At 61.7% G+C, this 24,055-nt stretch overlaps 2 protein-coding genes across 2 annotated transcripts; one reads left to right on the top strand and one right to left on the bottom strand.

Moving 5' to 3' along the window:
* The first annotated feature begins 696 nt into the window (after positions 1–696).
* WRAP73 (WD repeat containing, antisense to TP73) lies at positions 697–15,419 on the top strand. Its single transcript, XM_053920547.1, has 12 exons — positions 697–853; positions 4,372–4,524; positions 5,035–5,151; positions 9,696–9,768; positions 10,827–10,930; positions 11,579–11,665; positions 11,867–12,001; positions 12,096–12,173; positions 13,199–13,283; positions 14,298–14,423; positions 14,602–14,793; positions 14,961–15,419. Exons 1-12 carry the CDS (start codon positions 785–787, stop codon positions 15,101–15,103), a joined length of 1,362 nt encoding a protein of 453 aa, XP_053776522.1. The 5' UTR covers positions 697–784; the 3' UTR covers positions 15,104–15,419.
* Positions 15,420–16,563: 1,144 nt separating this feature from the next.
* TPRG1L (tumor protein p63 regulated 1 like) lies at positions 16,564–19,824 on the bottom strand. The gene is made up of 5 exons (XM_053920548.2): positions 19,513–19,824; positions 19,331–19,422; positions 19,051–19,227; positions 17,735–17,888; positions 16,564–17,062 (listed from the first exon to the last, which is right to left on the bottom strand). Exons 1-5 carry the CDS (start codon positions 19,717–19,719, stop codon positions 16,868–16,870), a joined length of 825 nt encoding a protein of 274 aa, XP_053776523.1. The 5' UTR covers positions 19,720–19,824; the 3' UTR covers positions 16,564–16,867.
* Between the last annotated feature and the right edge of the window lie 4,231 nt (positions 19,825–24,055).

Below are 24,055 nucleotides of genomic sequence, written 5' to 3'. Positions count from 1 at the left end.
TGGGCAAAGCCAGCGCCCACGCAGGAGCTCGCCGCGTCCCGCTAAGGGCGGGCGCTGTCCCAGCGCAGAGGCGCGACTGGCCGGTGAGCGCGGGCCACGCGCTCTTCCTGCCAAGAAAGCGTCCAATTCGTTCTCCGCGGATCTCAGCCGCACGCGCGCGCCAGGCGGGGACTCGCTACAGGCGGGCAGCCCGACCTAACAACAAAAAAAGCCAACCCTCCCCGCAAACCCCCCAAAAAACAAACAAAAAAAACAAAACAAAGGAAAACGGATGTTTCTACACCACGTACAAAATATACGCACGTGCAATACAGTATTATATATTTACACACAAGTGCATGTTGCATGTCAGTGCATTTACGCGTAAACGCATTCACGATAAGTATAAATACATGTATAAATATACCGCACAGAGGACGCCCAGCTAAAGTTGAAATTTCAGGTAAGCAGGTAATTTTTTAGTATAAGTATGTCCCACCCAGCATTTGGGAACGTATTTGCACTAAGAAGGATTCGTTGTTTATCTGAAACTTAAGCGCGCGTCCTGCATTTTATCTAGCGACCCTGGCTGGAGGACGCACCGCGGAAATCCCGGGTCGCAAGAAGCCGGGTGGCGCCTCCAGGGAGCGAACTACAAGTCCAATAATGCCGCGCGGCGAGCCCTGGCCCTGATAGGGTGAAGCCTGTTTCCAGCCGCTCGTCACTTCCGGGCGCGGCGCTGGCGGTTGCGGCGGGGCCCGAGGGCTCTCCTGCGCGGGGTCCAGGGCGGCGGGCGGCGGTCGCCATGAACTTCTCCGAGGTGTTTAAGCTCTCCAGCCAGCTGTGCAAGTTCTCCCCGGACGGCAAGTACCTGGTGAGCGGCTGCGGGGCCTGGGCCGAGGGCGGGTCCTCGCGGGAGGCGCGTGTCCGCGCTGAGGGGCGGGGACCCCGAATCTGGGGGCGGAGGCGGCCGCGGGGCCTGGGGTGGAGGCAGCTGGGGCGCCCGCGGGGGCGGGATGCGGGCAGGGGACCCGCGGCGGGGGCCCTGGTCGTGTGCCGCAGACGGGAGACCGAGGCACGGGTCGCGGGCAGCACGCCAGACGGATCGGTGACCCGGCGCAGCGTCTGGGCGGGCGCCGGCCTCGCTGCCCCTGGGCTTCCATCTGTCAAAGCAGAGCCGTGTTGGCACATTTGAGGACATGGGAGACATCAGCGCGTCCTTACTGTTACTTTGTCACAAGAAGGCGAAGACGCAGTTCTATGGTCTGTGAGCGGGGACAGCGGAGCAGCTGGGTTTTGACGCCTTTCCCAGGCCTCGACGCCGGTTCTGCCACGTGTCCAGTCACTGGCCTTGCTAACTAGCATTCCGCATGCAGGTGGAGCGAGTTGCCCGCGCTGCGGGGGCTTGAGCTGGTCCTTCCAGGGTGGCAGGGCGGTGGGGGCATCGCGGGGCTGCCCTGTGCAGCGGGCTGGTGTGAAAAACACAGATAAGACCAGTGCCTGTCCCTGAGGCCGGGGGGCTTCCGGTGGTAGGTGGCAGATAACTTCGTTGCAAAGCCTGTTAAGAAAAAGCATCATGCCTTATAAAAAGTGTTCTTTTTTAAAAAGAGATTTTATTTATTCATCTTTAGAATGGGAAGGGAGGGAGAGAAACATCAATACGTGGTTCCCTCTCAGCTTCCCCCACCCCCCACTGGGAAATGGCCCGCAACCCCTGCATGTGCCCTGACTGGGAATCAAACCGGCAACTCTTCATATTGTAGCCTGGCACTCAGGCCACTGAGCCACACCTGCCAGGGCTAAACAGTGTTCTTAGGTCCATTAATCCTCTCTTGACTGACATTTCGTGGTTCTTTTTCAGTTTGAGCCGTTACTAATATTCCTTTTATTCTTGTCTAGGTCTTTGAAAATATAACTCCCAAGTTACTTGTTTGCCTTCTTTATGGAAGCATCATTCAGAATCATACACAGTAGCATTCAGCTACAACACGCAACATGTTTTCAGCTTAAAGGGCACACGTCGGGGCCGGGTGGCTCCATTGGTTGGGGTGTCGTCCTGGGCACCAGAAGGCTGCCGGTTCGACTTCTGGTCAGGGCGGATGGTTTCAGGTTCGGTCCCCAGTCGGGGTGTGAACGAGAGGCAACCGATCCACCTGCCCTCGTGTGAGGGTTTAAAAAAGCGTCTCTCCAAAACCCTCGGTCCATTTTTCAAAGTGCCCTCTATAAATTAGTTTTTAAAAAGTCATTTATGAAAACTCCAGTGAATTATAAAGAGGAAAATTATACTTCCTTGCTTAATTTTGATATTTCTTTGATTTTTACACTCTGGTCAAGATAATGCGAGACGCCCGGAGGTCAGGTTCCTCGCACCCTGTTCCTTGGGCCCGTCTGACCTGCCGGGGAGGCAGGTCCATGTGGCCATTTTTAATATCTTGCCCAGATTTGGTGCCTTTTCTCCAGGTTTTGGTAGCAGTATTCCATCTCATAGGGAGTCCCTTGTAACTGACACCGTATTGGAAGCTACAGTGTGAAGAGACAGACACGGTGACACGTGCTTGTTCTGATCTGCGGGGGCCCTCCCGCCCGCCTTTTCCAGGGAGAGCATGCGGCTTTTTTCTCAATGGGAGTTCATAAAACAAACCAGTTGCCTCGTTCGACCCCGATAAGCACAGAAATGAAGGAGCTGACATCTGGAAGGCAGTGCCTGAGTCCCACGCTGCGCTGTGACCCGCAGCCAGCAGACGAGTGCACTGAGACGGAAACCATCCGCTCAGATACACACACTGACTGGGCGCGCGGGGACCGCGTCGCTCGGACACCCGGGGGACACAAGCAGTTTCACGGTCCGCACCAGGAGTCAGTTAACGCGTATACGGAACGCCTCCCGTCCGCTCATCCCTGGCACACGGCCACCCACACTCACAGCACCTCCGGTCACCAAATGTGGGGGGTCCTCCCCACCAAGCAGCTCTGCGACACCGGCTGGGTGTCCGGCTGTTCTCCCGGTTCTGACACTCTTCCCGGAGAGTGTCGGATCCCGCGGGCCTGGGGCCCAGTCCCGCAAGAGGGCCCCCTTCAGGTGCCGGTCACAAGCAGCAGGAACCCAGGTTTCCCCCAGCAGCTGTCCGACTTGGCTGCAAGTGGGGGTTCCCGTGGCCCCGTCGCAGGTTTGCCAGAACTCGGGGGAAACGCTGACTCATGTCACCGCTTTGTTAAAGGAAATGATGAAGGGCAGAGACGCACAGCCTGACGAGGAAAGATGCGGTGAGGGGATTGGGGGGCCCGAGTGCAGGGGCTTCTGTCCCCGTGGAGTCGGGGTGCCTCACCCTCGCTGTGCGGGTGTGCTCACCCACCTGGCGCTCTCCGAGCCCACGTCGTTGGGGCTTTCGTGGGGACTGTCTCACACCGGCGAGATGGCCATTAAGCCCACCCGCAGCCTTCTTCCTTTGCCGGGGAGTGGGGGCAGGGCTACAAGTCCCCAGCTCCTAAGTCCTTGGTTTCTCTGGGGACCAGCCCTCATCCAGGAGCCCCCAGTCTCCTCATTAGGACAAAAGGTGCTCCTGTCACCAGGGAGTTGCGAGGGACCAGGACTGTAGGGTCAGGGCCTGGGGACAGGGACAAGTATCTGTTTTCTACTACGTCCCAGGAAGTGAATGAGTGTTTATGAAGCGCCCTTCCATTTGCAGAATGTAAAACACATTTTGACTCCGGTGGGTTTGATTTCAAGTAGGTTTTGTACAAAAGGGAACTCTTGGCCCTGGCTGGTGTGGCTCAGTGGACTGAGTGCCGCCCTGCAGACCAAAGGGTCACCGGTTCGATTCCCAGTAGGGCACAAGCATGGGTTTTGGGCCAGGTCCCCAGTGGGGGGCACTCAAGAGGCAACCACACATTGATGTTTCTCTCCCTCTCTTCCTCCCTTCCCCTCTCTAAAAGTAAATAAATAAAATCTTTTATAAGATGAAAAAGAGAACCGTCATTCCTGTAGTCGTCCACAGCAGCAGCTGCACAGCCTGGAGCCCGGCTCCCCGCAAACTGTGGGCGCCGCTGCCACCAGGAGAGGGCTGGGCTCCCGGAGAGCTTTCTTCCCTGCTCGCCTGCTTGTGTTTAGTTTTACATAAAGACAGGAGCAGAGCATTGCTCAAGTAGAGTTTTCAAACAATACTTTGTGCTGGACTGTAACAGTTTTAACACCTAGTTTGTATGTTCCAACCTTATCTTTTTATTAACTCATCTTTCAGAATGGGCTGTGAATCTGACGGTGGACAGGGAACCGACTAGATAGAAAGCATGTCAGAGAGCAGAGGAAGCAGAGTCCCCATCCGGGGCCGGGGGGGGGGGCGGGGGGTGCCGACTCGGCCCGCTCCCTTCTCACGGCTCCTTCCCTGTGCTCAGGCCTCCTGTGTGCAGTACCGCCTCGTGGTCCGGGATGCCGGCAGCCTTCAGGTCCTCCAGCTGTACACGTGCGTGGACCAGATCCAGCACGTCGAGTGGTCGGCCGACTCCCTCTTCCTCCTGTGTGCCCTGTACAGACGGGGGCTGGTGCAGGTACGCTGCCGGGTGCGGGCCGGGGCAGCGTCCCGGCAGGGAGCCCAGTGGGGTGGCACTGTCCTCTGGCCCCTGGTTTGGAGAAAGGGTGGGCCCCTCGGAGCCAGCTTCCTTTGAAAATCAGAGTGGTTCTCTCATGGCGTAAGTACTTTCAAAATGAGAGAGTGCTTGCGTGTTCTTCATCTGTAACCAGATTTAACTCAGCACAGGAAGTGTTTGCAAACAGCCCAGTCTAGCAACGCGGGCGGCACGCTGGGGCGGCACTGAGGTGCAGTGTGCATGTCAGAGCCCACTAGCTGAGGCTCTAGGGACGGCAAAGGAGGACGCCTTTCTGAACCACAACAAAGTGACCCACCCCCGAGCAGTGGGGGGGCTGGCATGGGGCCGTGTCCCTCAGCCGTTGTCAGGAGACAGCGGCCTGTCTGCCCTCTGTGCTCGGAACCCCACTGTGTCAGCCTCGCCGCCACCCTGACTGGGCGGCCGTCCCACGTCTGCCCTGTCGTCCCCCAGGTGTGGTCCTTGGAACAGCCCGGGTGGCACTGCAGGATCGACGAGGGCTCCGCGGGGCTGGCGGCCTCCTGCTGGAGCCCAGACGGGCGCCACATCCTCAACACCACCGAGTTCCACGTGAGTCACGCCCCGGCCCCTGAGATCCGGGAGCTGGCGCGGGTGGTTGTAGACACCCCCGCGTGTGGTCGCGGTCTTTCTGTCCCGGGTGGAAGGACAGCGAACAGGTCTCTAAAAAGTCCCACGTTACACGTTAAGGGCCGAAACAGCTCCTGTAAGTTAACAGTTGCAAATATGCTTCAGATTGAACCGATTCGCATCTTTCTGATTTGGGGGTGGGTGACGCATCATCGGCTTGTGCTTCACACACCTGTGCTCACTGGCCTGCGGGCTCGGGCGGGAGAGCTGAGTCCGGGGACCCACCCACGACTGACATCTGGTGACACATCTGCCAGGTGTCGTGGCCGGGCTGGTGTGCGTCCGCCTCACACACAAGGCGTTTGGTAGGGTCGTTTGTGCCCGTGGTGGGTTTTCAAGTTCAGAAGCCCCCCACGAATCCCGTCCGGGTGCTTTTCTGGGGCGGCATGCAGGCCCTGGCGTTCCGGCTGAAACCCGCAGTGCTGTCTGGGCTCGGCTGTGGGCTGCACGGTGGCGGCCTGACTACAGGCTCCACCAGGGGTGGCACGCACGTGGGGTGGGGCTCGGTGATTCCCAGGGGGCCCTGGGGGCGCACCCCGGGACAGGTCCTCCACCCAGCTGTGAGGGGTTGGCGTGTAAATGGCTTCGGGCAGCTGTGGTTTCGCACAGTCTCTGTCTCGGTCCTCAGGCACACGGCACCAGTGTCCGCCGGCAGGGGCGGCTGGGGGGCGAGGTGGGACGTGACCGACACATGTCACTGATTGTAAACGGAAGGTGCCCACGACTCAGGTTGTCGGAGATGCTCGTGGCAGCTTTGCGTGCAGCCCCGGGGAACAGCCTTGGTCCTTGGAGTGCTCTGGGCCACGTTCTGGCCCCGGCCGCCCACATGGTGGGGGGGCCCCAGCCGCCCCAGCCGGGGTGCCTTGGTTGGGTGGTGTCCCTCAAACCTAAAGGTCGCCAGTTGGATGCCTGGTCGGGGCACAAGCCTGGGGTGCGGGCCCAGTCACCATTCGGGGCGCAGACAGAAGACAGGCAGTCGGGGTTTCTCACACCAGTGTCGCCCTCCCTCCCCTTCCCCCACGCGGAAGATAAAAAACTTTAAAAAGCGAAGAAAAGAAACCCCCAGCCAGTTTATTCTGTCCTTTTCCTGCGAGTCTGTGGTTGGGCTCCTGCGATTCGACACGTGAGCTGTTGTGAACTCTGTCCTCCTCCGTCAGGAACTTGCTGGCTGGCGTGGGGGCCTCTCTCTGGACCCTGCCGTCTTCCAGCGGTCAGTTTGTCTGTCTGCGCCAACGCCACACTCTCCTGACCGGTGCGCACTTTCCAGCCTCGTCCCACTCGGCCGTTGGCCACCGCAGGCCCTTCGCACGGCCACACGGGTTTCAGAGTGGTCCTGCCGGTCTCCATAGCGGGCCCTGCTGGGTTTGCAGCTGGGGCTGTGTCGGTGCTGCAGACCAGCGTGGGGCGGCTGCTGTCTGCTGTCTGCCGTCTGCCCAAACCGAGTCTGGCCCATGACCGCGGGTGTCTTTCCGCTGAGGTCGGCAGTGTCTCCCTGAGCAGCGCGTCCGCCGCCGAGGGGTGGTGGGGGGGCTCCCACCCGCTCAAAGGCGCTGTTGCTGGGGACATCCTTCTGAGGAGCTCTCCTTACGCGCTGGGGCTTTCCAGTTTGCCAGCAGCGACCATACGGTGATTCAGACGTACTTTTTTACGTCAAGAAAGCTTGAAAGTATCGTGGAAAAGGCATTGAGAAAACCAACTTTTTAGTAAGTGAATGTTCTCTTGCAATTAGTTGTGGAAAGGCTCGAAAGTGCAGGGTAGCGGAGGAGGGGTGTGGTGGCGTCCCCTTGACAGACTCGCCTTCGGAAGAGCCGCGGGCAGGCGGGACCAGGCGGCCTGGGCTGAGGGCCCAGGTCAAGGCCCCCGGTCAAGGCCCCCGGTGCCCTTCACACTCTGTGAGCAGGGCGGCCTCGTTTGCATGGCGCCTTCCCCTGTAACCAGGGGCTCGGGGACGGCGCCGAGGCCCGCGCCTGCCTCCTGCACCGTCCGTACTCTGGTGCGGTGCGGCCTGTCGGTGTGGGAGCGCACCCCTGTCGTGCTGCTGAAGTTACTAGAACTTCTGCCTCTTTGTTTCGTGCTGACTTGTTCAGGTGACAGTCGTGGTTTTTAGAAATCTTTCTCGATGGGGCAGGAGGGTGAGAACCAGGCCGCTAGGGCTCTGTGTTTTCTCTGCCACAAACAAGAGGCTACATGTCCGACGGGCGTGCCGCTCCCGCTCAGCGCGCTGGGCACCGGCCGCACCTGCATCCCGCTGTGGGAACCCCACGGTCCCGGAAAGTGGGCTTCCTGGGCTTTGCGCCTGCCCGGTGGGCCGGCCAGGCAGACCAGGAGCTGAGACGGAGGCCAGCAGACCAGGGGGGCAGGGGATGGGTGTCACAGGTAGGCCCTTAGGGCCAGGTCTGGGGGGGGGAGTGTCCCCTCTCCTCAGTTACACCCGGCAGCCTCAGTGGGCCCCGTTCCTGGGCGCGGCAGGCCCTCGGTGCCTCGGCAGCGACAGGTGGTGTTTCCGCGCCCCCCCCCATGCGCCACGCAGAGAGGCAGCGGCAGACTTCGGGCCCCGAGCCTTCTGTAAGACCCCACGCGCCATGCAGAGAGGCAGCGGCAGACTTCGGGCCCCGAGCCTTCTGTAAGACCCCACGCGCCACACAGAGAGGCAGCGGCAGACTTCGGGCCCCGAGCCTTCTGTAAGACCCCACGCGCCACGCAGAGGGGCAGCGGCAGACTTCGGGCCCCGAGCCTTCTGTAAGACCCCACGCGCCACGCAGAGGAGCAGCGGCAGACTTCGGGCCCCGAGCCTTCTGTAAGACCCCACGCGCCACACAGAGAGGCAGCGGCAGACTTCGGGCCCCGAGCCTTCTGTAAGACCCCACGCGCCACGCAGAGAGGCAGCGGCAGACTTCGGGCCCCGAGCCTTCTGTAAGACCCCACGCGCCACGCAGAGAGGCAGCGGCAGACTTCGGGCCCCGAGCCTTCTGTAAGACCCCACGCGCCACGCAGAGAGGCAGCGGCAGACTTCGGGCTCCGAGCCTTCTGTAAGACCCCACGCGCCACGCAGAGAGGCAGCGGCAGACTTCGGGCTCCGAGCCTTCTGTAAGACCCCACTTCTGTAAGACGGGCTGCTGTGGAGAAGATGGCTGGTCCCCCCCCCCCCGCACGGGGTGGGGGCTGCGTCCGCGGGCAGCACCCTGGTGCTGGCGCGGGGCCCCTCGCGGGACGTCCTGGAGAGTCCTGTGGTGCTGTGGAGCCGCGCCCACCTGCCCGAAAGCGGCTCTTCGCCCGTGCTCCGTCGCCCACGGCGGGGCCTGTATCACAGCTTTGGCGTGGTTCACCGCATCGCAGGCCACTGTCGCCGCCCCCGCCACAGGGGTTCCTGTGGGGCAGCGATGGGGCCCGCCCTCTGTGCACCTGGCGGAGCAGCTTCGGCAGTGGCTCAGCGGCCACGGCGGGCGGGAGGGCACGGGGAGACCCTGCAGACACACAAGTGGAGCAGTGCCAGTCACGGGCGACTGCGCTTTTCCGCTTTGCAAGGACGCGGGGGGGTGCGGCCAACAGAACGGCAGTGCGGTCCGCCCTCGGTTCTCGCACGCGTCCCGTCCCCAACAGTTCGGTTCTGGACCGAGTTGTTCCCGGGGAATGTCTCGGCTGTCCCCCTCCAGGTCTCGCCCCGGCAGCCCTCTCGTGCTGGGCCCCACATGGTCAGACACGTGTCTCTCAGGCAATGGGTACGAGGGAGACGGTGTGAGCGTGGGCCTCGCTCACTTCTGAGCAGATCGCTCCGGGACCAGAGCTGCTGGGTGCCAGGTGCAGGTGCCGCGGGTGTTTTGAGTCAAAGGGTGGCAGTTGAAACGCCAAGGCGCGCGTCCCCGCCCAGAAGCCCAGGTGTCCATCCCAAAACCAGACAGGTTCTCTGTCCCTTTTGTGACTGCCCACAAGAGGGACAGGTGGAAGGATGGACCGTACCCGAGTGGGGCCTGTGGCAGCGGGGCAGTGTGCCTGTGGTTTCAGGACGCACCTCCTGTCGGGCTCGGCCGCCGCTCCCGGCTCGGCCACCGCTCCCAGCGCCCCCGGACGCCCAGGAGCAGCCGAGCGAGCATCCGGTCTACTTTCCTGCATAAAGGCGTTTCTCTGGCCGACAGCCGTTCACCTTTATCACAGTGTGAAAACGATTTCTTACGAACTGTGGGCTAAACATGCACCAACATCACACATTTGCACATTTATTCCTTTTACTCTGTGTCGCTCACGTGATCTTGTTACAACATGAAAATGCTCCAGAGCGCTGGATCGACGCTGACGTGGCTACAGCAGCGTGAGGTGGGGTTCCCAGGCCCCTCCGAGGAGAGCCCCGCTGGGAGCCGCCCCCTGCCGCAGCCGGCCTCCCGCTCAGCCGTACCCGGTCGCAGCTGGGGACGGTGGTTCTGAAGATCTAACGCTGTGCCGTCTCCTTCCTCTCGCCCTCTGCCCGGCAGCTGCGGATAACGGTCTGGTCCCTGTGCACGAAGTCCGTCTCGTACATCAAGCACCCCAAGGCCTGTCAGCAGGGTGAGTCCCCCGGGGACGCTCCAAGTCTGTCCTTCGCAGTTGCTTTGGGTCCGCTGGCCTTGCCGTCCTGGGATCCTGGGAAACCACCAAGCAGGCTGAGGCAGCCACAGTGGCGTGTTACCCCACACCCCGGTTGCCGTGCAGTGTGCCCCAGACCCTGCGGTCCCGCCCGCAAACGTTCCCCCGTGTCTCAGGAGACAGGGTCCTGGGACATGAGTCCCAGCGACTGAAGCGGGCGTGTCTGGAGGACGGACCCCAAAGGCCAGGGCGTCACGCAGACGTCCCTCCTGCAAGGTTGGGGGTCCACACCCCGCCCAGTTACGGTGGGCAAGGGGCCCGTCTCGGGCCTCGGACCGGGACCCTGGAACCTGTCCATCTCTCGTTGACCGAAGCTGTGGTCTCTGCCAAGGGAAACGGTAGCCCATCCCATCTGGACATCTCATTGGAGGGATGAGTGACCATTGTCCTCTGAGCCACCAGGGAGAAGGCTGCTCAGGCGCAGCCCTCACTCACATCACAAGACTGCAGTGCAGCGTCTCCGCCATAAACAGGGACGTGTGGCATCGCCGCGTGGTCTTCCCCTTCCCTGCTGCCGACAGGAGCTGGCGTGTGCGTGGCCCGCGGTTGCACTCGCGCCTGTCACTTCTGCGGTTGGGGTGGGAGGCGTGTGCGTTTCCTGCGTGGAGAAGGCCCTTCCCTGTCTCAGGTGTGCTGTGCACGCGTGCGGGCACTCGGGCGGGCAAGGGCACAGCCCACCACCCCCAAAGCCTTACCATCAGCCTCCCCCTCGGTGATTAGAGCGCAGAGTGGAAGCGAAGGTGCGCCAGCGGGCCGGCTGCCAGCCAGCCGTGCACCCTGTGGTTCCCCTGCTTTCTGGAAGCGGCCGACCCGCGGGCTGCTACAGTAACAGTTGTGGGTCGTCGGGGCAGGTGACTTCCTGTCTCTCTCAGGTTCCGGGCAGGTGTCCCTGCCCTTGCCCCTGCATTGCGGTGCAAAACTACCGTTGGCCTTCCTCCTGTCTGGCTCCTCGATTCCAGGCCCTCTCCTCTTCATGGCAGGAATTGCCTTTTCCCGGGACGGCCGCTACCTGGCCGTGGCCGAGAGGCGGGACTGCAAGGACTACGTCAGCATCTTTGTCTGCAGCGACTGGCAGCTGCTGCGGGTGAGTGCCCCTCCCGCCGGCACAATCGTCCTGCCCAGTGGGCAGGGAGCGGCGGTGCCCCTTCTTCAAGCTCTCGGGGCCCTTCCGGGTCGTGTGGGGACACATGGCTGACTTCCCGTCTCCCGGGGCGGCGGGCCACCTGGGACTTCAAGGAACACCCACTGGTGAAGCGTTTGTGAGACTTAGTGGAAATGGTGTGTGCCTGGCGTGTGTGTCCAGAACCGGCACGCCCTTTCTCTGTCTCCTGGCCCGTGCTGCTCCATGGGGACGAGCCGTGGACTTGGCTTCGACCCTGAAAGCCTGTGCTGGTTCGGCTACTCCAGGTGCCGAGGGCCGGGCTTGAAGTCTGCTCCAAGGAGCACACGGATGCTGGTGGGGTGGGCACAGGCAGGGCGGAGGCAGAGAAGCTTCTGGAATGTGGTCAGAGCACAGGGGGCTTCACCAGGTGAGGGCCGGGGAGAAGGGTGCGCGGGCATGAGCCACAGGCAGCACGCAGTGGCAGCCGGGAGGGACAGACCCCTGCCCTCTGTCCACTTCTGTGTGTGGCGGCTACACCCCGGGCGTGTTCAGAGCACCTGCCACACGCAGGCGCACGTCCGGCCGGGACGGCACTCTCTGACGGCCGTGTCTCCCTCTGCCCTGGGACAGCACTTTGACACGGATACCCAGGACCTCGCCGGCATCGAGTGGGCCCCCAACGGCTGCGTGCTGGCGGCATGGGACACCTGTTTGGAGGTATGAGTGTCCCCGGCGCTTTCCGAAGGCGGTAGCGCTGTGGGCAACCCCACGCCGCTTCTCCCCGAGCCTCACCATTTGGCTCATCTGGTGAAACCTCAGTCCCAGCAAACGTCCCGTGGCGCCTGCCCCACGGACCCCGCCTGTCCCTATTCCAGCCGCGTGGGGCCTCGGCTGACGATGGCCGCGTCCCGCCCACAGTATAAGGTCCTGCTCTACTCGCTGGACGGCCGGCTGCTGGCGGCGTACTGCGCGTACGAGTGGTCCCTCGGCGTCAAGGCGGTGGCCTGGAGCCCCAGCAGCCAGTTCCTGGCAGTGGGCAGCTACGACGGGAAGGTGGGCAAGGGTGCCCGCTCGCCCACGGTGAACCCCGAGGATGGGTGCGGCAGTGTCACCCCCGGCAGCAGGTCTCACTGTGCTCCCCCCTCAGGTGCGCATTCTCAATCACGTGACCTGGAAGGTGCTCACGGAACTTGGGCACCCCGCAGCCATCAGCGACTCCAGAGTAGTAAGTCGAGGCGCCCATTTCTGTCTGAGGAGCCTTTGGGGGGGCGGGAGGGGGGGCAGCGCATCCCCACGTGACATCGTTTGGGCTGGTGCAGGGGCTTCGCTCACTGCAGACTGAAGTGACCGGACGTTTCCCACGACACGCACTGCCAGTGTCCCTTGCCTCGTCTCCACCCCTCCTTCCCTGTGGCTTCCCGATGGCTTATCCCAGATTTCTCCCACACACCGCACACGGTCTGGGCCTCCTGCCAGCCAGCACCGGGCAGCCACAGCCGGGCCAGGCACTGTGTGCTGGGTCACAGAGAGAGCAGACAGACCCCTGCCCTGTGGAGTGGGGGGCTGGGAGAGCTGGGGGTCTCCCCAGGGCAGCAGGGACGCCACCTGCCCAGGGACGGCTGGGGTACAGGCCAGCAGGGAGCAGTGTGGGATCTGGGGACAGTGCTTCAGGCAGCGGGAATGGCAAGTGCAAAGGTCCTGAGGTGTGGGTGTGCATCTTTAGCAGGTGCAGGTGGACAGCAGGGGACCCAGAAGCCCTGGCCTTGGGGAGTTTCCCCACAGTGGGCAAGCTGAATAAGAGATAGGGCAGGTGCGGCCAGGAGGGAGGGAGCTGGCGGGCACAGCGCAAGGTCAGGGGCCGGGGGCCCAGGTGGGGAAGTGATGTCAGGAGGAGGGGCAGGGCTGTGCCGGCCTCTGGGGCGCCTTGTGTCAGGTGGGCGGCCCTGCCCTTGGGCCTCGGAGGATGTCGCTCCTGGATGCTTGCCCTTTCCGTCAGGTGTCAGGTCTCGGGCCTCTTGTCCTCCAAGCCTGTCTGCCACCCCAGAAAGGCTGACCTTGGTTCACTGGCCCAGGGAACACACAGCCACCACCTGCCACTGCTGCTGGTCTTAGAGAGCAGGCCCACAGGTGGCACCCACACCAAGAGCCCCGGAGGGAGCGCTGTCCCCCTGACCCCCTTGGACCTGCAGTGGCAGCATTCCGTGTCCGGGTCGGATGTCACCGCCACACCTGCGTGGCCCTGTCTTCCAGGTGGTGTATAAGGAAGCCGAGAAGAGCGCGCGGGGGTCACTGGGCCGCCCTGCCTGCCCTCCACCCAGGGCCACCGAGAGCAGATGTGAGCCCTGTGCCTGTTCCATGGAAAAGGGGCCCCTCTGTCCACTGTGCTTCAGACCCCTTTTCTCCTTCCCTGTGCCTCCCAGCCAGCCGCCCTCCTCCACGAGTCCCTCGGCGCCTGGGTGTGGCTTTTGCTGATGAAACAGCAGCTCTGGAAACCCAAATCTGACAGCCCGCACTCCGAGGGCCTTACTGTAATAATGAAACTCTTTCGGATGAGCCAGGGGCCAGGAGGCGACCGTGACGGAGGGCTTGGTCAGGCTGCAGAGTTGTGTGGTGTCCCAGCCAATGTGGCCTGGGCCGGTCCCTTGTGTGTGGCTCTCACCGGGGACCCGGGCATTGAAGTGGAAGCCCAGATGCAGCCATGGGTCCCAACCCGAGAGTGCGTTCACCGCGCCTCACGGTCACCGCGCCTCACGGTCACCTGACGGCCGGCTCTGGTCTGCAGTGACCTTCTCATTCAAGGCTGTCTTCTCAGGGCCGTGTTAGGGTCACAGCAGCATTGAGGGGAAGTGGAGAGATCCCCCCGCAACCCACAGGCACAGACGTCCCAGGGTCAGTACCCCCGCCAGGGGGTGTCTGCCGCAGTGGGTGACACCGAACTCTCGTGAGCTGTAACAGCACATGGCGCCTCTGCTTCCCTGAAGGCCCTGCGTGCTGCATGCTCTTCCTGCCCTGTCAGGTCTAAACCCGGGTGCTGGGAGTGGGGAGGGGGAGGATGGGAAATGCCAGGGCGCTAGGGCTGCCAAGTCCGCGCTGGGCAGGCTCCTGGCCTGAGGCTGTGGGCAGCAGTCACCCAGGCGGGCCTCCCAGCACTTCGACCAGCCTCCTGTCAGCCCTGGTTTCGGGGACATTTCGCCCTGATGCTTTGAAGGCCCGGTTGCCTGTCCCTCCATCTGAACCGATGGGAAGCTCTGCTCCCGGCACAGGGCGGGGCCAGGGGCACTGCAGGGTCTCGGGTGCACCCTGCTGTGTTGAGACACAGCCGTGTGGGGCCTCCCTGTTCACATTGTAGATGAGATCGCCACGGTGCCAGTGTCCCTGCAGACTCTGAAGCCCGCTGCGGACAGAGCGAACCCAAAGATCGGCGTCGGCACCCTGGCCTTCAGTCCCGACAGCTGCTTCCTGGCCACAAGGAACGGTGAGTGCTGTGGCCCACGCTCTGCAGTGTCCGACTCTACTCCCTCTGGTGCCCGGGACGCCAGCTAACAGGCTCCCGTATCCGGGTGTTGGCTGTCAGATGCCAGTGTCCCAGCCAGGGTGGGGCCGACAGGCCACATGGGGTGACGGACCGCGAACCTGTCCACATCTCCCCCCAGACAATGTCCCCAACGCCGTGTGGATCTGGGACGTACGGAAGCTGAGGCTGTTCGTGGTGCTTGAGCAGCTGGGCCCTGTGCGTACCTTCCAGTGGGACCCGCAGCAGCCTCGTCTGGCCATCTGCACGGGAGGCAGCAAGGTGTACCTGTGGTCACCAGCGGGCTGCGTGTCTGTGCAGGTTCCCGGGGAAGGTGAGCATGGCCCCCGGGCTCTGAGCTCCATAGGGTAGAGGTCCACCCAACTAGAGGCAGTTTGGGGCTCTAGCTGGGTCCGTCCCTACACCCACGGGATCTGGGGCTGTGCTCACCCTGGGGCCCAGCCTCCTGCTCTCACCCTCTGGCCACCTGCTTTCCTCCAGGTGACTTCCAGGTGCTCTCTCTGTGCTGGCATTCAAATGGGGACTCACTGGCCCTCCTCAGCAAGGACCACTTCTGCCTGTGTTTCCTGGAGACAGAGGACGGGGACGGCCCCGCCTTTGGGCAGCCAGGCAGCCTCACGTAGGGCTGGCACGTGAGTGGCCCGGCAGGTGGGAGCAGACTTGGACGTGCCGGGTGTGGGAAAGGAGCCAGCTTCTCTGGGGCAGCTCTCCAACCACGGTGGTCCACAGGAGATGGTTTGCTTTTATTTTTCTATATAGCAAGGTATTCTTGTAAATATGTATGGTCAGAAACTGTCATTTTTGTTATTTAAATATTTGTTAATTCATAAAAAGGCTGATGCTGGTTTTCTTGAAAGGTTTGGGTCATAGCCAAATTTTAGAACTTAGCCCCCATCAGCCAGTATCCTGAAACAGACACCCCACCCTTGCTTCGAGCCCCTGCTCTGTCACTGCTGGTCTCAGGAGGGTGGTGTCTGCACTGGGGAGCAGGCAGAAGTTCAGGCCCCCTGAGGGTGTCTGCACAGACGGGCCCTGTCAGGTCAGTCCCAACCTGCTAAGTGGGCTCCCCAGGGAGTCTCTGCCCTGGCCGTGGCTCTGGGGCACTCCTGATGGGCCACCAGGGCAAGGAGCATGGACGGTAGATTTGAGTCCCAACCCAGGACTCCTTGTCCTGTGAGAGCAAGAGGGCATGCCACTGGGGTGTCGTGTAGAAGCCGGCCAGGGGAGGAGCTCCTCAGGGCCCTCGTCACTGCGCTGGACAGCAGGTGACAGGCCTCCAAAGTGAGGACACAAACAGCTTGAGCTTTAAAACATGTCCCTGCAGGAGATGGCTTTCCTGGTTGTCACACCTACTTTAGTAACAACCTCACAAAGGGACCCTGGCCAGTCACTTCTAAACTGGAGCCCTAAGCAAAGGCTCAGGACCAGGCTGCTAGTCCTGCAGACTTCGGGTCCCGCACGGGCCACAGCGGCACCGGGCTGGGGGTGAGCGGGGACCGAGAGCCAGCCCTTGAAGCTGATGGTGAAACCGCGCAGTCAAAGCATCAGGCGGGGCCAGCGCAGGGGCGGAGGGCCGCGGTCCCCACTGGGACGAGCTCTCTGGGCTCCAGGCCCAGGCGTGGTTAGGGCAAGAGCTGCTTTGTGAGAACTAACACGCCTCTTTAACCAAAGACGTGCGTTCTTTACACGCAAACGAAGCAGTTCCCTTTCTAGATACGAACACGACAACTCAGACTAAGGCACGCTAGTCGTCAAAACCAACGTGGGCAAAGAGCTATTGAGGGGACTTTCTCAAATCAGTGATTTTCTCCCAACCTTTTGGGCCTGGGGAAGACGCCATATGAACACAGACTAATCGAAAAGCTTCAGACTGGCGGCACTCACACGAGGGTGGCCGTCACCCCAGGGCTGACGTGGCCGCTGGCCTCACGAGGCTGCTGGCTTCCGTTGTACTTAGAAAGGGATCAGATCCCCAAACACAACACTTGACCCCAAGGGTAAACCCGTCTGTGACTGTGGGCACTGGGGTGGGGCGCACCCCAGGTGACGAGTGAGGACCACAGGCTCAGGCCCAGCGGGGGACTCCAGAGCAAGCACACGGGGTTTATTGACATGCTGGAGGGCGGGGAAGGACAGCGATCCCAAAGGAGCGGCTCCAGGCAGAGGGTGGCAACTGGCACTCTGGGAGGAGGAGGAGCTGCCGCCACAGGGACGGCCAGGTTCGTTCAGTGTCTGCCTGCAGCTCAGGTGCAGATGTCCCCAGCCACCGAAGCACACCGTCACTCGGCTGTATCCTCATCACACTCGGACCCCAAAGGGAAACGGCCCCGACCTGCCGCCCGCTCACGGCTGCCGGGCCCTCTCCAGGAGGCTCCCTGGTGCAGCCTCTAGAAGCCTATCTTGCCTCTGGTCATGGAGTAGCCCAGTTTGGCCTCGTTGTTGATGAAGGACATCAACCCCACGTAGGTCTCGATGAGGAGGGGTTGCTCCAAGACCAGCACACTGTTGGCTTGTCCTGGCAAAGGACACTCTTTTTGGGCTTTTTTGACAGCCTGGATCAGCAGAGATTTGAAGCTTTCCAACTTTAAAAAGAGAAGACACAGCTGGTCAGAGTGATCCGTGGAAGGAAACCCTTTCCCAGGCTGCCTAAGGCCCTCCCCTTCTCCTGCCCTTGGACCAGGGGCCTTTCCAGCCACGTCCCCGTGGCCCTCGGCTCCCCTCCTCAGTGGGGCCCTCGGGAAGCATCAGGTCACAACCCTGTGCTCCCGTGCAGGACAACAGCCGGCCCTCAGAACCCTGCTCTCCGCAGTTCTGAGTGGTCTCGCCACAGCAAACCGCCTGACCCTTAACCACCGCCAGGCCAGGAAGCAGGCCAAGTGCACGGCTGGCTAGTGGGGGACCTGCCCCTGGGCCCCGGCTCTGCTCTCTCCACTGGCCCCAGGCCCCCTCTCCTGGCAAGCGTGCAGACTGCCAGGTGTGGCACCGGCCAGGCTCAGCTGCCCTGCCCCAGAGCCCCGGGCCACCCTCCGAGACAGTGACCGCTGCAAGGGCCATGTTATGAAGCTACGCTGGCCAGGAGCCACTACCCACATGGGGCTATTTTAATAAACAAATGATTAAACCTAGAAGCTTATTTCCTGTTTTCCTAGCCACTCTTCAAGTGCTCGGCAGCCACATGCGGCCACTGCCGGGCAGCACAGGCCCAGGACATCTCCGTCCCCGCGGGGTGGCACTGCTGCTGTGGGCTGTCTTACTTGGCACAGAGAGGCCGTCTTCTCATCTGCGCCGGCCATTGGGTGTTCAACAAATGTGGTGTAGGGCACGCTGGTGGACCAGGGGTTCCACCTGTCGATGAAGGACGGCCGGCTCCGCTTGTCCCACTGAACCCGAATCCCCAAGCCTTCTCGCCTGTCAGAAAAGTGAACCGACTTCACCTGCAGGCCACGGCCTCCCACGCAGCCTGCTCAGCGATGGGGGGTGACATGGAAAAGCCGATCCGCGGGGAATGCCCAGACCTGTGACAGCTCACAACACGGAAGGGCCTGCGGGCTCCAGCGGAGCGCCCTGCCCCGTAAGAACAGCTGTTTGGAGCACTTTGAAATATGAGAAACTGAATATGTTGGCTTGGTTACGCTCAACTTAGCCTTTACACAGCTACTGAAATGTGACAGGTAACAGGAAGTCCCGCCGAGGGGCTTGTGAAACAAACCGCACGTGCGCGACTGTAGGTCCTTCTCCCCGAGCACCGCAGCCCTGGTTTCCGACCGCAGTGCGCCCGTGCTTCCCCGACCCCCTGCCCCATCCTGACGCCTGCACCTCCGACACCTGCTGCTCCAGTCAAGGGACTGTGCCAGTGTCCGGGCTTCTTGTGTTTCGGGAGCCTCCCCTGGGGCATGAGGACCAGCTCTGCAAAGTGGGCTGCCCAACGGTTTCCGACTTCACTGACTTCCCCGACCTCCCTTCAGGGGCATCTGTAAATCACAGCGGCACACCGCCGTTTCCCGTTCTGAGTTAGGCATCTACAGCAGCCTCCGCAGCACCCCTAGGTACACCTGATGCATCTCTCTCTCCGTCAATCGGTCAATCGGTCAATCGGCACCCGACACGTGCCGCTCACGTTACACAGCCTGGGGTGAGTGTTGCACTGAGGAGGCAGGGGACTTAAATGTGGAGTGGAGAGTCTTCCAAAGTTGCTTTTATAGCATAATGAAAAAGAATTGGGAAATGCACTAAGCCTTTTCATCAATAAAACATAAATAAATAAACACAGAACTGACGTGACACACGTATTCCTGGCCTGACAGAAAATGCTGTTTGGTCCTCAGGTGAGACTGTCCTTGTCGGTCTACTTCCGCGCAGGCTGGATTGCCTAGACTACAACCCCGAAAGCTGTTTCTGCGCCAGAATTCCTTCTGGTGCATCAGCTGCCTGAAGTCACTGGCTTCTGTTCTGAGAAACTAACTGACTTCGGATCTGAGTTTTCCCTGTTTCCACGTAACGGCAGACACAGGACAAGGCAGAGGCTGGTTTTAGAAGCGCGGGTGCCGCGCCCTCTGCCGACCAGACTTACTTGTTCAGCGATTTCGGGGGGAACTGGAACTCCCCGCAGGAGATGGTGTCCACGGCGCTGAGGGCCACCCGGACCACCTGCTGGCACTGCAGACTGATGAAGTCGTACTTGCAGATGAGCAGCGACTGGTCAGTGATGAGCACCAGGCGCTCCTTCTCGTTGTTCCAGTGATCGACCCTGCGGCACCGGGATGCGTCACCTGCGCGCCTCCACCCTCGATGCCGGGAGCGCTGGGGCGCGATCAGGGCCGGGTCCCCCACCCAGGACACGCCCAGCTTACTCGGTCAGCAGCCACACCCCCTGGATGTCGCCGTCCTCCACGGGCCGGACCACCACGCGGATCTCGTCCACCGCCTGCTCGATGGTGCCAGGCTGCGCGCGGGCACAGGGCTAGACTCACTCTCTGTCCCCGCTCCCCCCTCCCCGCCCCCAGCCCCTTCCCCGGGCCGGCCCCGGCCTCACCCGGAACACGAAGTACTCCTTGACGCGGGCGCGGCGCGTGGGGTCGTGGACGTTGAGCGGCCACAGCGTCTGTCGCAGCGGCGTGCCCGGCCGCCCCCCGCCCGCGCCGCCGCCCGCGCCGCCACTGGCCCCGACCTCTTCGCCGGCCGCTAGCAGCGCCGTGGGGCTCGTGCCCGCCGAGTCCACCGAGTCCCGCAGCTGCAGCATTGTCGCACCCGCCGCCCGCCGCCCACCGGGACCAGGGCCCAACCCGGATGACACCTCCGCCCCTCCGGCCCTCGGCCCTGCCCGGCTCGGGCCTGGCCCACCCCACTCTGCTCTACGAGCCGCCGCGATTGGCTCCGCTTCAGCAGCCCCGCCTCGGGCACCGCCCCCTCCAACCCTCGCGATTGGCCCTTTGCCAACTGCCTTCCGAGACTGGCCCGTCCGGCCGCCGTTCTCAATAGCTCCCGCCCCTCGCACACCGGAAGCGCACTCCAACTTCCTGTTTACGGAGCCCCGAGAGGGGCGGTGTCGAGGCCAGTTGCCAGGGAGACGGGGAGGTTGGCGCTAAGATGCGCACGCCCCTTCGCAGTAAACGGATCTCCCTGGTGCCCCAGACTCCCAGACGCCTGTCACGACCTCCCTCCTGAGAGCCGACCGGCCGAGGTCGTTGCATCAGGGGCCGAACGAGGATTCATCCTTGTTGGGTCTAGGTCGAGGGGGGTAGTTACTAGAATCACACCTGTCCTTCCCGGCGTGACCTCTTCGCCCGGAGCCAGTGTCACCCGGTTGTCCGCCGACCCGCGTGGGTCCCTCAGCTCCGCGGGGTGCGCACCCTCTGACTGCCACCCAGCTGGTCACTTTGGTCGGCTGCTGCCTCTGCTGCTGCCAGCGTGTCCATCCTGCAACGCCTGGGTTCAGCGCACCCTCCCCAAGACACGTTGCCGCGGTTCAGCGCGACTCACTGCCGTGTTCTTTGCTTTTTCATGCAATAATCTGCCGCGCGTATCCCTCTCACTGCGCTGTGTGCGCGCGTGCCTGCCCCGTTTGTTCAGAGAGCTCAGTGAAACTGCTTTCTCCAATGGGATGGACACTTCGGCATGGATGACACTTCCATCGTTCCTTAAAAGTCACAACAGCCCAGGGCCATGAACACAGTTATGGACACGCTGCCGCAGAAGCAGCTGGCTTGAATAGTTGTGGTGACACGCCGAGCCCGCAGGGCTGGCGCAGCTGTGCTGATGAGCGAACTCCCTCCTGGTTTGTGCACAATTCAAGGGCCGTCGCAGCCTCCCGCTGGGGGGGGGATCTCCCTCCCAGGCAGCAGGTCCGGACCCTGCTCACCGCTCTACTTGGCTGTCCGAATCATCAAACGGGGGCGCTGCAACACCATAGGCATTGAACTATTTTTGGTACTTCCTTAAAAAGCAACAACCACCTTTAAAGGGTGTGCAAGCATAGGGAGCAAAGTGCCTCCCGCAGAGGCAGGGTGGGGATAGCTGCTGCCCCTTCTGTGGAGGAGGGGGCACCTCCTTGGCAACCAGAGCCCCTGGCTGATTCTGCTCTGCCCAGTCCCTGCCGGGTGGGCCTGGATCAGTCTTCTGAGCAGATTGGACTTGAGGTGCCGCTGACCCTCTGCTGAGTGTCCCTTCACTGCGGAAGGGCTCAGAGCAGAACCAGGGACCCATCAAGGCCGGCAGCTGAGCGCCTGGGCTCCGGAACCTGAGCTCGAATCCCGGCTGCTCCACGTGGACTTGGACACAAGCTCTCTGTGCCTCAGTTTCCTTTTCTGGTGCGTGGAGACAATAATAGTTTCTCCTGCCAGCCGGCCTTGGGAGGGCTCATGAGTTCATAGCTGTGACGTGCTCAGCCCACCGGCCACGTGAAGAGTCTCAGCGCCACCTCACTCCTGCTGCGTGTTGCGCCTCTAAGTGCCGGGTGTGCTGCAGATGTGCCTTTGTCCCCGACCCCCACGCGTGGGTGGCTGTGTGACCCCTGCTGCCGAGCAGGAAACAGCCTCACAGCGCTTGTCAGGGCAAAGGTCACACATATCAAAGAGCTAGTGCCAGGAGCGTAGGTCCGTGAGGTCTCTCCTGTAAGTCAGCCGGGCAACGGCTCGGCAAGCTGCCTGCAGAACAGCCCTGCACCATGGAACAGACAAGAGTCACGCACGGTAGCTGCTATTGCTCAGCCTTTATTGAACGCAGGGTCACTCAGAGTAGAACATCAACGTACATTAATGTCCTACTCACGCTCTTGACAACCTAGGAGAAGCGTAACAATCACACAGCACTCGGTGGGGGACAGCGACCCGGGTCCCAGAGTCTCAGTCTGCAGGTCCAGGAGACAGCGCGGCAGCCCGGGGAGTCGTCAGCGTCCTGTGAGGAAAGATTTCCGGGGGAAGGGCCATGCAGCGGACGGCGTCCTCGCTCCAGCAGCGCAGAGCCTCCGGCGGCCGATGCCAAGGGAGACCAGTGTGGTGCGGGGCGGCCCTCTGGGGTCTGGGGCTCGGCGGTCCCCGCCATGATCTGGAGCCCACCTCAGTTACACCTTGGAAAGTGGTGCACTCCGCTCTTCTGGGTCCTTTCATACGTGTCTTGGTCCCCCTGATGGCGAGTGGGGGATCTCCCCAGGAGCCTGTCTGTGGGTGGCCCCGCTCTGCAGACATGGCAGTTCTGGTCACATGTGCAGATTTCTTAGGCGTGTCTCCTTGCCGGACGTGTCTGCTCTGACTTAGTGGTTTCTCTCTTGAACTGAAGCGTCATGGCTGACGGCAGTCATCTTGGTTGACACAGGTGACTCCACTTTGTTTCATAGACTTCCTACGATCTTGACCGGACCAGTGCCATTGTGTTGGTCTTGCTCTCCACAGCTAGGACCTCGTGAAGTCCAGCACCTGTGCTTCAGCCCCCCACCCCACTTCCCGTGCCCATGGCTCCTGGGGTGGGGGGTCAGACAGAGGAGAGCCCTCCCGGGCCGACACTCTTGCCACTCGTGTCCGAACTCACTGGCACACGGTATTCTCACACACGCTCAGGCACGACAAGCGAGCGACAGCTGTTTCCTTTTGAGGCAGCCGATGGCACAGGAAGAACTCTGAGACTGCGCTGCTGTTGCTGACCAGTGCCTAGTGTCCTGGTTGCCAGGGAAGATCTCCAGAGGAGGGGCACAGCGGGGCAGACAAAGTCCTCGGTCCAGCAGTCCTCGGTCCACACCTTTACCACTTCGGTAGAATGAACAGTAAACGGAGGCAGGGAGGAGGAAGGGGCGTGTCTCACATGCACACTCAGCAGTCCTGAGCCTGGTCTGATAACATCGCCAGGTGTTCCAGCATCACCAGAAACACTCTGGTAGCAAGAAAGGGGAAAGTCCTTGAAATTCCATGTAGCGTTTCCACTATCCGGGAGAGGAAGCCTGGAAACTGTGCTTTCATCCCAGGGCCGGGAATGCGGGAGACGGTCCCCGGTGCCCAGAGCGGCAGCCCATAAAACAAGTTTGGTTAATTGTCTACCTCTGGTCACTGTCTGTGTTACGAGGGAGTCCCTGATGCTTACAGAGAGAGCCCATAAACAACTTTGGAAAGTGCCCCAACTTTAATTAACTGCTTCCTGTCACGTATTTGTTTTACAGCAAGATGAACAAGTGGGGTCTGGAGCAAGATAAGGATTCGGGCTAACAGACCCCCACACATACCTAAGTCTGGGTGGTCACATTCCCCCAGGGAAGCTGGCACCACCTTCACCCGTTAATCAATATGTAACTTTTTTCTCCTGTCCCACCAACTATGTGAGTCCTCAGAACAAAGGACTCGCTCTCTCTGTCTCTCCGGGGCTTGGGGTGGTCTTGGTGCTCTTGGCTCTTGGGTCACTGGGCCTCTGGCCACCTGACCTCAGGCTGCCCAGGGGCTGGCCACCCTGGTTTTCAGCCGCTCTTACTTTTGCCACCCTGCTTTGCCCAGAAACTTTGCCTTTCACCCTCACTCTAGCTAGGCCCGTTCTCTTCCATGGGAACAGGTCACTAATAAACTGGCCACACGCTACAGATTTGCTGACCTGTAATTCTTCACATGCGACAGCAAGAAGACCAGGTCTCCCCCGTCAACACTTCGACAGCAGCACTCCCTGGGGACCTCGGGCAGGGTCTTCTCCGTGAGGGCTGGGGGAGGTAGGGAGGGAGACAGCGCTCCCAGGAGGCGGAAGAGGGAGCAGCTTCGGTCTCTCAGGGAAGACAGCTGGAGGGTGTTCCAGGGGGTGGCAGCAGTGTGGGGCATTTTCAAGGCACAGCCAGCCCCTGAGGGCCCAGCCCACGCGGAGCTCTGGCTGACCTTGAGTGGGTCACCGACCTTCCTGCTTTTCTTTCCTCATCTAGAAAGCGTGAACGATGAAAGCCCGGCTCACAGGCCGACATGAAAGGGGGTGCGCTGACACGCCTGGCACCCCCAGCACCGCTGGCTCGGGGAGCGCTGTGGATGGGTGACGGGGGTGAGTTGCGGCCAGGGGGTGCATTTCAGGAGAGGGGCCGGCCCGTGGGCGAGGTCTGCCCTGGCCCAGGATGGGGGTGG

Source organism: Desmodus rotundus, chromosome 3 (genome assembly GCF_022682495.2).
Source record: "Desmodus rotundus isolate HL8 chromosome 3, HLdesRot8A.1, whole genome shotgun sequence".
NCBI lineage: Eukaryota > Metazoa > Chordata > Mammalia > Chiroptera > Phyllostomidae > Desmodus > Desmodus rotundus.
Note: the sequence above shows the minus strand (reverse complement) of the source record. Positions and strands in the feature narration are given on the sequence as shown.

Coding starts and splice junctions, on each gene's coding strand:
- WRAP73 (XM_053920547.1), top strand. CDS start 785: ATGAACTTCTCCGAGGTGTTTAAGCTCTCCAGCCAGCTGTGCAAGTTC. Junction 4,525..5,034: donor ACAGACGGGGGCTGGTGCAG/GTACGCTGCCGG, acceptor GTCGTCCCCCAG/GTGTGGTCCTTGGAACAGCC. Junction 12,002..12,095: donor TGGGCAGCTACGACGGGAAG/GTGGGCAAGGGT, acceptor CTCCCCCCTCAG/GTGCGCATTCTCAATCACGT.
- TPRG1L (XM_053920548.2), bottom strand. CDS start 19,719: ATGCTGCAGCTGCGGGACTCGGTGGACTCGGCGGGCACGAGCCCCACG. Junction 19,423..19,512: donor AGGAGTACTTCGTGTTCCGG/GTGAGGCCGGGG, acceptor GCCCGCGCGCAG/CCTGGCACCATCGAGCAGGC. Junction 17,889..19,050: donor CCCCCGAAATCGCTGAACAA/GTAAGTCTGGTC, acceptor CTTTTCTGACAG/GCGAGAAGGCTTGGGGATTC.